This window comes from Frankliniella occidentalis, unplaced genomic scaffold (genome assembly GCF_000697945.3).
Source record: "Frankliniella occidentalis isolate FOCC.00 unplaced genomic scaffold, Focc_3.1 Scaffold17, whole genome shotgun sequence".
Classification (NCBI taxonomy): Eukaryota; Metazoa; Arthropoda; class Insecta; order Thysanoptera; family Thripidae; genus Frankliniella; species Frankliniella occidentalis.
The window spans coordinates 1,196,817-1,209,430 of NW_026267147.1; the positions used below are offsets into that span (position 1 = coordinate 1,196,817).

Sequence of the window (12,614 nt, forward strand, 5' to 3'; positions counted from 1 at the left end):
GTGGAGCAGACGAACAGGAGATTGGTTCGGTTGGTTTCCGGTCACATTGACGAACGGCGGTGGCAGACGGTGGTCCGGGCGGGAGTACGACAGAGACGCACCCGCACACCTTCTCTCTCTGTCTCTCTCTCTTTCTCTCTCTCACTCTCTGTCTCCCCCCCCCCTCTCTCTCCCAGCAGCCCTAGCGGTGCCTGTGTTTGCCTGGGCGCGCAGCAACCTCGCACGGTCTGCGCACAAACTGCTGCAAAGCCACCACGAGGAGCCGCTGGACCGTAGCATAACCGTGTCACTTACTCACTGGCGGTTGGTTCAAATGCTAAAGTAGGTGCCTTTTAAGTTTGAAAATATTCCACGCGTGGCTTTATCGTAATTTGAATGGGCTGACAACCTCAAAAATAAAGTAGGTGGCGCCCTCCGCCCCCTTAAAATAATTTCCTCTGTAGGATGTGGCCGGCGCCATGTCGACACGGTGACGGTATGCAGGTAGCCGTGACGCAGCCCGCCGGGCACGCTCCAGAGCCGCTCCCACTCCCGCGCCGCCACCCCACCGGCAGCTGCCGCCGCCACGCCGCGCCAAGCGCACCTGGGCAAGGCGGCTCCCCGTCGTGATGTCGCTGAGGACCGCCCCCCAGCAATTTACACCGCTCCGGCGGGTTAAGCCTCGGTCAGCGCCAAGCTTCTTCTTTAAATACCCTGCGCGCTTCTTTTGTCGTATTATTATTTCTACCACTCGGCCCGGCCCTTTCAAGGATAGCAGTTTTTGAAACGCGCGCCCCTTTTGACGACACCTCGCTGCCTCGTGACGACTGTCGCCGTGGTCGTGTCGGCCCAGTCGCGCGGGATGCGGGGCCGGGCTGCCGAGGACCTCGAGTAGCACGAAGTAGCGAGAAATGGCAAGGTCAAATTTGGTATTGACACTTTATGTTATTGCTAAATGTCAGTCTCCCGGGAGACGGCCGTCAAGGTGAAACGTCACACCATAAAGTGAATTTCTCGGCATCCACATACAAATGAGACCCGAAGCTGGCAACAGCTTTAAAAATGCGTGTACAGCCAATTTTAAGATTTCTAAAAAAAAACAAAAACAAAACAGAATTCTAGGTTTTATAGAACTTTCTGAAATTTCACGAGATTCTGGAGGGTGTGAAATGATCGGTTAACACGTTCACGTTGAGTCGAGGGTGATTTCGGGGATTTGAGGGATTTTACACACATTGATGTGCTTATACTTGTCGAGTTGAACACACTAATGTGCAGTGCATCCCCGACCAACGCGCGGGAGGTAAATTATGGGGACCCTAACGCACGGGTGAGCCGAGGAGGAGGCGCCCGCGGTCGGGCCGCCCAGAAGTGGGGTCATCCGCGGCCTACTTTGCGCAAAGTGCGCCCGGGCCAGCCTCCTCACCTTGGGCTGCTGCACCCCAGCCCGGCTGCACGGACACCCACCCGACCACCGCGACGACTCCTTCCGGTCTGGTGCCCCCACCGTTACCCGCGCAGGAGCTGCTCGCCGCACACGCGCGCTGTGTGCGCGAGTCTTTTCTGCTCTTACTCTAACTTTGCAATAACATTCGCTCGTGCCGCCGGCCGTCCAGCCCGTCTTCGGTTATTGGCAGTAAGAGTGTTGGCCGCGCCGCTCGCTGCTTATTGGCAGTCATCAGGGGTCCTCCCTGCACTTGCACGCGACCTCCCCGGCGTTGCTTAATCGCAGTCGGTGCGTGAGTGGAGCCCGTCACGCGCGTGCGGACCTCTAAGTACGCACGTACGGACCGACGTTATTGGCAGTCGAGCGACGTGCGCTTACATTATTGATCGGAGAAAGCAACGGCGGGAGGGGGGATTATTTGCAGCATGTATCACACACACACACACACACACACGCGCACGCACGACAGCGCGCGTCCAAAACTTTGAATACGGTGGTGGTGATGTCACCGCTTTGGCACACGGTCGGCGACGCCTAACGTGTGTAAGTATACGCACCGCGACACAATGCAACGCTCGCGCACCGCAGCGTCCGGACGGTGAAAAGTTACGCTGGACCGGCGGTGGTGCTGGCTGCTGGCGGTGGCGGGCCTGCCCCCCTGTCTGCTCCAGTTGTGTGGCGCGTTGGGGGGGGCGCTCGGCACACATCTGTTACCGAGTGTGAAGTGTGACAGGAGCCAGAGGCGCGCGCGCGCGCACAAGCGACTTACGACCAGTCGGAAGAGGCTGATTGGTTGATGGATGAGCGGCCCTCCTCCCTCCAGTCACCTCCAGTCACCCCGCGACACCCGCCTAATGGGCCATTGTGACGGCGCGGTCCTGATCAGCAGCGGCGGCGGCGGCTGCGGCCCAGGGTGCGAAAGTTCGAGCGCGCGCGCCGGGAAAGAAAGCAGCAGCTGCAGCAAGCTGAGTGAGGTGCTGCCGTTCTGTTCCGGGTGCATTGCATTGCGTATCCCCCGACGACAAACGATGCGACAATGCAGGGGTCGTTATGTACTGTCACACGATAAAATACATGTTATCTTTTTTGGCTTCCGACCGCTTCCTTCGTTGCGTTACTTACAGACTCCCGAAGATATTATCATCATCCCGGTCACATTGTCAATCACTTTTCTGACGTCGCGTCATCGTCACCCTCGTATAAGGGGTCGTACACAAACTAGATCATTTACGAGGAGTGGGGTACTTTTATCACGGCACCAAATTTTAACTCGGCGTTGTAAATGGAACTGTTTGGGGGGCCGTGATAATTGTAACCCCAAAGTTAACATTTTTCCGGGTCTGGTAACTTTATCATGGTGGGTCTTAAAAACTTCCACTTTCAACCCTAAACGCAAATAGAGAACCGTGAAAAAAGTACCCCACTTCGAAAAATGACGTATTTAGTGCAGATTCCACTTACCGCATACGGCAAACTCTCACAGCTATTGTTTTTTGATTTGCAGAAGGAGTCCAAGGGCGGCGAGGAGGAGTTCCCCTGGGAGGACGTGCTGGAGGGTCTGACGGCCGACCCGCCGACCACCGTCACCGACTTCAGCTGGGACTTCACGCGCCACGAGCGGGTCGACCCGCTGCCCGACCTGGGCGTCGACCTCACGCACTCGAGCGCCTCGAGCGCCGCCAACTCCAACAGCGCCGAGGACGACTCGGACGACGCGGCATCGGTAAGCATCGGTCGAGATGAACGCGGAACTCCTGTCGGTGGAAGTGGGCTGATGCGTGCGGTCGAACGAGTGGCGGCGGGCCGGGCGGACGGGCTGCGGCCGAGCGCCTGTCGTTGGCAGCGTAGGCAGGCCCGCAACGCTCGGCTGCGCGGCGCGGTGGACTACACCAGCGCCCTCGCGCGCTACCGCTAGGAGGACGAGTTCCTCCATTACGTTTTTCTGCAAACTTGTGCGCGTTTTTATTATTTTTTCCCCGCAAGATCCCAGACGCGCTGGGAACGCCGCCGGTTCGACTGGTCGCTCTATATGGTTTGAAGAGCGGTGCGGTGGGGGGTGGGGTGGGAGGCTGGTAAGTAAACGAGGAAGCTACTCCCGCATGTGCGAGCCGTGGGTGGCGAGGCGTGGGCTGCAAGGCCGTTGGGTTCCATAGTTCCATACATTCCTTACTTTATGCTGGGGAAGAAGGGGAAAAAAAGAAGTGTCCAAAAAGAAATAAGTACAGTGCGATTCATGGCGTGTTGGCGATTTTGTTCCAGCTGCGGGCGGTGGGTGGCCCGTCGTCCCGCCCGGAGGGGAAGGACCTGGACTGGGACCAGGACGAGCCGGACGCTGCCTACAGCTCCGTCATACGGAGGGGCGCGCAGTCCCTGCCCGTGACCATCTGCAGAGGGTGAGTTGGGGAAGTGATTGCGAATACTCTCCGCAGGATATTGGGAGGTGTGGTTTCGTTTCGTTTTTCATGTTGTTTAGTCCACTGACTGAAACGTTTCAACCCTAAGGTTCGAGGATGCTGACGACGGCCTCGGCGACGAGGACAACAGCGAGGACCCCGTGTACGCCAACTGCCTGCTGGAAGACGAGCCGCTGTACGAGAACTTCTCGCATCATCTGAGCGGACTGGGCGGCCTGGGCCACTACATCGACCACGACCCGCTCGACTACTCGGACGACGAGGAGCACATCTACGAGCACGTCCACCACGTGCACGGCCACCACCGCGACGGCGACGTGCACCCGCACCACCACCCGGTCAACGTGTTCCTGGCGCTGCTGCAGGGCTCGGCCCCCATCAGCCCGGACCCCAACATCTACGAGGTGCCCCCCGGCGCGATCCGCTGCACCACCCGCGACCTGGACTGCTTGGACTCGGCGCGCAACATCACCCCGCCCAGCGGCTTCCAGGTGAGCGGCCGTCTGCACAGAGACGGGAAGATCCTCTTGTGGCGCGCGCTCTCTCTCTCTCTCTCTCTCGCCCTCCCAGTGCGCCACTTGGCTCAGCTGTCCGTGACCCTGGCGCTACACGGCGGTGACGCCGGTGTTGTGCTCTCTGACGCAAGGCACGGCACGCTCGGCGCGCGGACGCGCTAACCGCTACGGCAAACGCTGCTTCTGCGGGCGGAACGGGCGACTGCCCGCGGGGGCGAGGCATTCTGCAATGTTTCATTCTGCTTTAAAAAAATATGTTTTTAAAACGTCAACAATTTTTAACTGCGAAACGAGCCAATGTTAGAAAAGTCACCTAGATTCGAGTCACACTTAGACGCGCTGTAGCGGGTTCGTTTGAAAATCACACGGTAAAAAGAATGTCTTGGAATTCGAGGAAATTTCTTGGATTTCAATACTGGGTGGATAATTTCAAGATTGGCCCTTGAAATCCCATACTTTGTCTTGAAACTCCCAGCTTCCAAGGGAATTCCTTGGAATTTTCGTGTGGTATTCAAGGGTTTCCCTTAAAGTATCTAGATCGTGCCTCAAGGAAAACCCTTGAATACCAGACGAAAACTCAAGGGCTTTCCCTTGGAAGCTGCGGGTTTCAAGACAAAGTCTGGGATTTCAAGGGCCAATCTTGAAATTATCCACTCAATCTTGAAATCCAAGAAATTTCCTCGGATTTCAAGACATTCTTTTTACCGTACAGTGGTGGCTACAACAGTCAAAAACCCACCGACTATTCTTGACCCCTGATCGAACTCGGAATCTCTTCAAATTGGCGTCATTGATTGATTGGGCAAATCAGTTCTGAACGGGTGCTGCCGATGCGGTTAAGGACTTCCCCTTGTTTCGTTTTTTTTTTTTTTGCGGACCAGGTCTTTTGACGACACCTACTCTGCAGAAAGTGATCCTGCGGAAGAGGGAAGCAGCAACTCTGACGGAAACAGAAATTTGCCATTTCCCGTCCAAGTGGCGTCAGCGCCCTCCCCGTCGCGACGAAATAACGATTGAGTAAAGTAAGCGTCTTCTGGTCTTGTTGCAGGATTACGAGAAGCTCTCGTGGGTGCGAGCGGCAGGCAGCATACGCAGTGCGGCCGCCTTCTACGACGACGACCCCCTCGACGGCCACCACTACCTGCGCGTCGACACGCTCCGGGACACTGTAGTGTCAGCCGCCGCCCAGGACGAGGAGGACCGCCACAAGCTCCCCGTCGAGGTCATCTACTCGACCATTGTCAAGCCGCGACGGAAAAAGAAGCAGCGTCCCGCCATCTCCGCCATGCTGCAGATCGCCGCCAGCATGCAGCCCACTCAGCAGGTCGCGCCGGACAGCCCACCCCAGGGCGAGGGCGTCGTCGTGGTCGCGCAGGTCGTCGACAAGGACACGGAGTCCCTGCAGCCACAGGGTGACGTCAACGACAACTTTATTGTGGTTGACGGCACAGAGGGCCTGGTCAAGGACCAGCTGACCGTCGTTCAGGCCGAGGCCGACTGTGTCCTCGTATCCGAGCTCTCCGAGCCAGTCAACGTCGAGGAGGCCAACTCCATCATCGTGCACGGTTTAGAGACCCCCGCTAGCGACGTGATCATCCTTACGGTGCAGCCAGACGACGAGGTTGCAGCCGCCCCGGCCACCGTCGATGACGAAGACGTGCGCAAATTCCAGGACGACGACCGCACGGACCTGGTCATTGTCACACCGCCGACTCCTCCCGTCGTGTCCGACGACGAGGATGCCGCCGAGGAGGCCGACACGGAGGCCGAGTCCGAGGTGGTGGAGGTTATTGAGATCAGCTCCGACGGTCGTTGGGACACCAAGGAGCTCCCGCCCACCGAGGTGGACGAGGCCCTCCTGCAGCAGCAGCAGGACGCGGACGCCAGCTGCTTCCAGGAGTGCCCCGCAGAGGAGGCCAAGATCAAGCACGCCGCCATGGCCTACGGCTCTCAGTACTACGTCAACGCGGCTGGCCCCGAGGCCAAGAAGCAACAGCAGCAACAGCAACGCACCGTGGTCCACGTCAATGCCGAGCCCCTCGACAGCGATCCCGCGGACACGACGGCCGCCTCCGTCAGCAACATCGGCACCCAAATCATGAAAAAGTACGAGGACGATCGGCAGAAGGTCCGCGACAGCCTCAACCTCCCCGACGTCAGTCTCCTCGACATGGACGAGTCCATGGAGGACATCGAGCGCGAGCGACGGCGCGTGATCGTGAACCAGGCGGTGCGCGCCAAGAGGATCAGCTCGTGGATCAAGAGCAGCGACCAGCAGCAGGGCGAGCAGGAGGACGCCGTGCTGCTCCCCGAGGACGCCAACCTGCACCTCAACGAAGACGGTGAGTACCGGCGTATCTGGTCGTCTGCTCCTGCTCCGGGCGCGGTGCAGTGTAAGCGCGGAGTATTTGCAACTTGCGCACGCAAAAAGAAGGGTGCGATCGCATCTACTCCGCGTCCAGGACAGCCGGGGATACTCCGCGCTGCGCCGTGGAGGCTGGGCCGCGCGCCGCGCCGCCGTGCGCGTTGGGCTGCCTGGGCTGCGGGCTCAGACCGCGCGGGGCCGCGTCCCTCTCTGTCGGTCGGGCTCGGCGGCGGCAGCAGTTTCTCTTCTCTCCCGCGCTCCAGGGTGTGGCGGGGCGGGGCGGATATGGAACACACGCGCAGGCGATAGTGTGGGAAATGTCCGACCGCGGGGCGAGGCAGGGTGTGTCGGGGCGTGGCGGGGCGGGGCGTGGCATTTTCAGCGGCAGCTGGATGACCCTCTCCGTGACGTGCGTGGCGGCGGCGGCAGCGCAGCGGCTCCCGCCCGCACATCCTGGTCCGTCGGCACGTCCTGGCACAGAGCGCCCGCCGGGTGGCTTCCTATAATGATCATTATGGCGCAGCCGCCAATGTATAACGAGGACGAAATCGGACCGACCGAAAAGGAGCAGTCGAGATTATACGTCGCGTCGGCGTGTCCTTGGCCCCCAGCCCGCCCCCAGCCCGCCGCCAGCCCGCCTCCGGAGGACAGGACCCTCTCGGTGGACGTTACCAGCCCGGCGGTAATGACGGACCAGCCAGAGAGGTGTATTTAAGCCCTTCCTCCCGCCTCCCCCACCTCGCCCTGCTCGACTCCACTTAGCCGAGCTTGGTTTTTCGACGGTCCGCGGCTCCTCGGCGATAGGAAGTCGACAAGAGCGGAGGGAGGCGCCCCCCGCCCCCCGGACGCGTCGCCTGGACCGCGGGCGTTGCCCCGGGGCTCGGGGGCGTCGTCACCAGCGCGTGCGGTAGGGGTGTACCGGCGGGCATTGCGGCGACGTCCCCAGTCGGAAGAGGCGGCGGGGGTCACAGCTCGTGCCACTCGCCCCCACGCGCCTGTCCTGACATGAGTCCAGATCGTCATTCGATGTCTAAATATGACTCAATCATCGCCTTCGGCGCAGAACAGAATCTTAGTCCGAGCCATGATGATTCCAACCTCCGAGCGACGCGCACCTGTCGCGGCCGCGGCTGTCGCAAGTGGACCGCGGTGGTCGTGCCCTCCCCCCTTCCCCCTGCCGGCTCAGTGGGGCCCAACAAGGCATTAAGGGCAACCGCTAATGGCCCGACCGGCCCGGCCTGGCCCGCCTTAAATTAGGTTTGCCCGCATGAGTAGTCTATCGGGACGGGAGCTCCGCAGAGCAGCCCGGCCAGGCCCAGCGCAGCGTCCTTCCCGGCGGCGGCAGCGCACGGCCCGCCGCCGCTCCTTTCTATTATTCGACTCGACTCCTCCACGTGTCGGGCTGAGATGAGAATGTGGTATCAAAGGTAGTGTTAAAACATTAAAAGAAATAAGTTACATAAAATCTCTCCCAACAGCAAAAGCAAAATCAAATTTTGAAAAATTTAAAATTACTATACAATGTGACTTTTATACATTTTTCTTGAATTGCTCGGTAATTGTACATTTTTAGACAGTCCCTACTAGCTGTCTCTACCCGAAGGTAAAAGTTTCCCGTTTTGATAAATATTGGCGGTTTTTGTATCCAGTTTTGATAAAGATTGGCATTCCAGTTCTAGTGACGGAACATTTCTTTCCAGTTCTTGAGGCAACATACTGTATAACCCAAATTTCGTCGTCATTTATTAGAAAGGGCTGCTTTTGATCCCCTTCCTTTTTTTATTGGTAGATGATACCAACAATGCCCGCCGTATTTTACGTCTGATGTTCAATCATGCAAATAATATACGCAAACTGCAGAGACAATCTTGGGGTCTGTCTAAAAATGTTTTGTTCGAGTTTGCCGCGGGGGCGGCGCGGAAGCTAAGTCAGCTGACAGACAGACAGAGGGGGGAGGAGGGGGGGGGGTGAGAAAGAGAGAGAGAGGAGTAGGGCAGGCCGGCAGACCTTTGTGTCGTCTGCTGGAGTAAGCGTCTTGCCTGGAGGCGACCTGCAGGAGACTTGGGGCCACCTCCATGAGAGGTTAACTAGATGCTGCCAGCGGCGAGCGGTGCGGCAAAGGGAGACAGAAGGGCGAGGGAGGGGGAGGGAGAGAGAGAGAGAGAGAAAGGGACAGCAACAGGGCACGGGAGAATGGCGGCCTGGACTGCTCTTTCATTTGGGTCTACTGTCTGCTGATGAACTTCCGCACCCCTTATCCCCTCCCTCTCTACAAGTGAAAGGAGAGAGAGAGAGAGAGAGAGAGAGAGGAGAGGAGACACTGACGGATAGCATACCCACAGCATAGCATCAGCGGTCCTGGCAGGCCAGCGGCTCCAGCGGTCTAGTGGCGCAATAGATAATCATCATCAGGAGGTGACGGTCCGCGCCGGAGCTGCTGGAGCCCCGCCTGGACAATGGACGTGTGGCGGGCCGGCGTCGAACCGAACCGCACTCCTCGGGTTATTTTCGGTCTTTTCCTTGCAACGCGTGGGCCCGGCGCGCCCGCGCACCCATACGCCGTGTTCGACAGAGTGTGTGTTGTTCGGAAAAGGACAACCGCCCCCTACACAGTCACACACACACAGAGACTCACACGGGCACGCGCTGCTCGGCCCGCGGCACATTCACATTGTTCCAGGACAATAACACTAAAGAATAGTTTTGCTCGCCGGTCCTGTTTCTGCTCAAGGAAAAGGAAAGCTGTTAGTTTTGTGGCATCACATTTCTCTCTGCTCGCCGCGGTTACACAATTCAATACGCGGGAAGCGAGGGGGAGGCGGGGGGAGGACACCAAACTGCAACAAACACACTATCGAATGCCGGTCGCACTTCCCGCTGCTGCGCCTCTCCGGAGCGGCAGAGACAATGGAGCGACTGAGCGACTCTGGACGAATACTCCAGCGTCGGGACGGCGCGGCGTGGACGGGCCCTGGCCCCGGCCCGGTGCGCCAGAAGCCACAAAAATTGAGAGCACGGTACCGGCTCCAGCGGGAGCAAGCTGCGGGGCGCCTCAAGCTGGAGGGGCCAGGGCGATGCAAGGCATCTCCTTGAGCAGTCGTGACCGGCAAGGCAGGGTGATCGTGCTAAAGTAAATAACCAACCCTTTTTTTCAACTCATTTTTTATCTCCTGTTTTTGCTTGCTCCTAAAACGTATTTTGGATGTGTTATTTAAAAGTTGTGTTCCCTGCTCCTCCAATGTATCTCGTCCACATTCAAATTAAGTGCAGATTGCAGTTTTTGTGTTTTGTTTTGGATTGAGTGCTTGGTGCAGTCCAGTCCCGTGTGCGGCAGCCCCCGCCAGGTCTGCCAGGCCAGGACCATGCACTACTTCCTCAAAGATTTGTGGAGCCGTCCTCCCGCCATCCGTCCATCCATCCGTCCATTCGTCTTGTGGCACTCAGCCCCACTCTGCTACCTCACGAAGGGGGAAAAAATCACATAAAGGAACGGGGGAAAACTGGAGCAGGAGAAATACACTTTGGCAGAAGGTGCGGAAATGACATTGTTTTTCTGTGTTCATCGCAAAGGTAGCGGCGATGACGAAGGAAAACGAGGCTAATTATTATGTCATAACATGTATAGGGGAAGTAATAATTGGAATACACAGATTGAGGGTCTTTCTACTTTGAGGGAACTGACAAAGACTACGTAACTCATGTGGACAGGACGCTATTTGAGGTTGTTATGACTAAAATAACGTGGATTAATTAACCAATTAAGAATTCAAGTACCTTCGTTCGGGTACAAAGTGGGGGTAAGCGAGGGTAAGAAAGAGGGTTTGTTGTGTTTTAACGGAAAGGAAATTACAGACGACTTAATACGAAATTTAACAGTGAACTGATGGCTAACTCACACTCAAAAAAAAGAATCATTGTACCAACGACATGAGTTGTACCTCCAACAACATTTTGTTCTTGGAATGGCTTCAAAAACATAGGATGCTATTCCAACGACCATGGTTGCTGGCTCAACGACATGGTCGGTGTCACAACTACCGGTTGTCATAGGGTTAGCAACATCGTGTCTTTAGACCAACAACCCGGCCGCAAGAACACGACGGTCGTTGGAACAATGATTCTTTTTTTTCAGTGCAGGCAAAACCTTTTACTGAACACCCCTTTCACTTGAAGTTTAGTACGGCGACGGCGTTAGTAAAATTTTCACTGCAGATATGTAGTTTAATGTTAAGTTCCTTCCACCCGGGTATCCAAACGTCAGAAGGGTTGTGAAATGGATGGAAAGGCGAGCCGGGACCAAAGCGAGCGGCACTTACCGACTCTGGCCTCGCAGCAGAGCGTCTCGCGCTAAAAATGAGACCCTTCTTGTTCTTGTTCGACATGGAAAGTTCGACCGCTCTCCGGTCGGGCGGGCCGGGGCGGGCTGCACGCCGCTCGGCGCGCTGCTGCACCACACGACGCCCCTCCACCTGCGCCAGCCCGCGCCGCTAATCGCGTCAATAATGGATTTGGCCTCTCTTAGCCGCGGCTTTCACCTCCATTTTTAATCCTCCTCTCTTCTGCTGCTTCTCGTCTCATCTTCTCTTTCTTTTTATTTATTTTTTTCGGTACCTTCAACTTCTCTTCTCATTTTGTCTCTCGAAAGCCGAGACTGACTGACTGAATTTCCCGCCTCTGCCGCCGCCGCCGCGCCGCCGACAAGTAAAAAGCGACGCCGACGCATCCGTCGTGAAGCCGAAGTGCCCCCGCTGGGGGCGCTGGCTGAGGGCCCCGAGGGCTGGAGCGGGCTGGAGGGCTCCCGGAGTGGAGAGATGAGGGCTGCTGGAAGGGCTCCCAAGGCGGAGAGGTGAAGACTGCTGGAAGGGCTCCAGGGGCGGAGGGCTGAGGACTGGGCGGCTCCTGAAGCGCGGGTAACAAGACCCGAGGAAAAGTTACCACTGCGGATCGAGGGGTGGACTACTTGGAGATACCATGTACACACTGAAAAATATCCCAAAAATATTCCCAAAAATTATTTCAGATATTCCAGAAGCATTCCAAATAGTCCAAAAGTATTCTAGATATTCCAAAAATATTCCAGATATTCCACAAAATATTCCATGCACCAAAAATTTGAGTGGTCAACCCCCAGCTGCGGATTAGGTGTGAGTGTGTGCTGGGTGAGTTAAGCGAGGTGCGAGGTTTGTTATGCGCTCTCAGTCACTTATAGACACACTGTCCTTATTTTATGCAATTAGTGTTGGCAGTCTCTCTCTTTCTCTTCCTTCCCTCGCGCACACACCCACTCACTCACACCGTCACGGTGTAGGCAGAGACAGGACGACGCGCCCAGTGAGTGCGAGCGAGATGGTGGCGTGCGATACGGCCCCGCGGGCTCCCGGTCCCCGCGCGGCTCGGCTCGGCTCGGCCCATCCAGACCCGAGGCTCGGCTCGGCTCCCGGGCTCGGCTCGTCCCGAGTGTCCGGTCCGGCCCCGCCGGTCCAAGGACGGGTCAGGAGCAAGGACGATGGCATTCGGACGGGGCGGTAATGAGAGGCTTGATTAGCATGAGGGGCTTTCACCGGGAGGCCCGGGAGGCCCGGCCGCCGGCGCGTGTAACGGCCCCTGACCTGTCGTCGGCCGCGTAATCCACTCCAGGGAGTGCATTTCGGGAGGGAAGCGGCGGCCATCAACGGCTGCAGCGTGCATGAGCGCATGTGTGCGTGTGTGCGTGTGTGTGTGTGTGTGTTTGTGTGTGTGTGTGTGTGTGTGTGTGAGCGCGCAGAACGCTTCCGGGTGGAAGGTGGCGTTGTGTGTGTGGGTGTGTGTTACGACCCGCGCGTACTACGGTATGACTGCGAGCCTGTAATTACCACTACCACCACTACCGAGCGGCTTCCGACTGACTGACCCTT

The 12,614-nt window shown here is 57.5% G+C and overlaps 1 protein-coding gene across 2 annotated transcripts in view; it reads left to right on the forward strand.

Annotated features, from left to right (window-relative positions):
• Nucleotides 1–12,614, forward strand: part of LOC113204849 (uncharacterized) — a 154,509-nt gene that overhangs the window by 58,410 nt on the left and 83,485 nt on the right. For both annotated transcript variants that reach the window (XM_052264232.1, XM_052264231.1), the window contains exons 2-5: nucleotides 2,931–3,149; nucleotides 3,686–3,819; nucleotides 3,929–4,331; nucleotides 5,404–6,697. In XM_052264232.1, coding sequence (XP_052120192.1) covers nucleotides 5,641–6,697 — 1,057 coding nt within the window. In that variant the 5' untranslated portion in view covers nucleotides 2,931–3,149; nucleotides 3,686–3,819; nucleotides 3,929–4,331; nucleotides 5,404–5,640. The remainder of the gene's footprint in view (nucleotides 1–2,930; nucleotides 3,150–3,685; nucleotides 3,820–3,928; nucleotides 4,332–5,403; nucleotides 6,698–12,614) is intronic.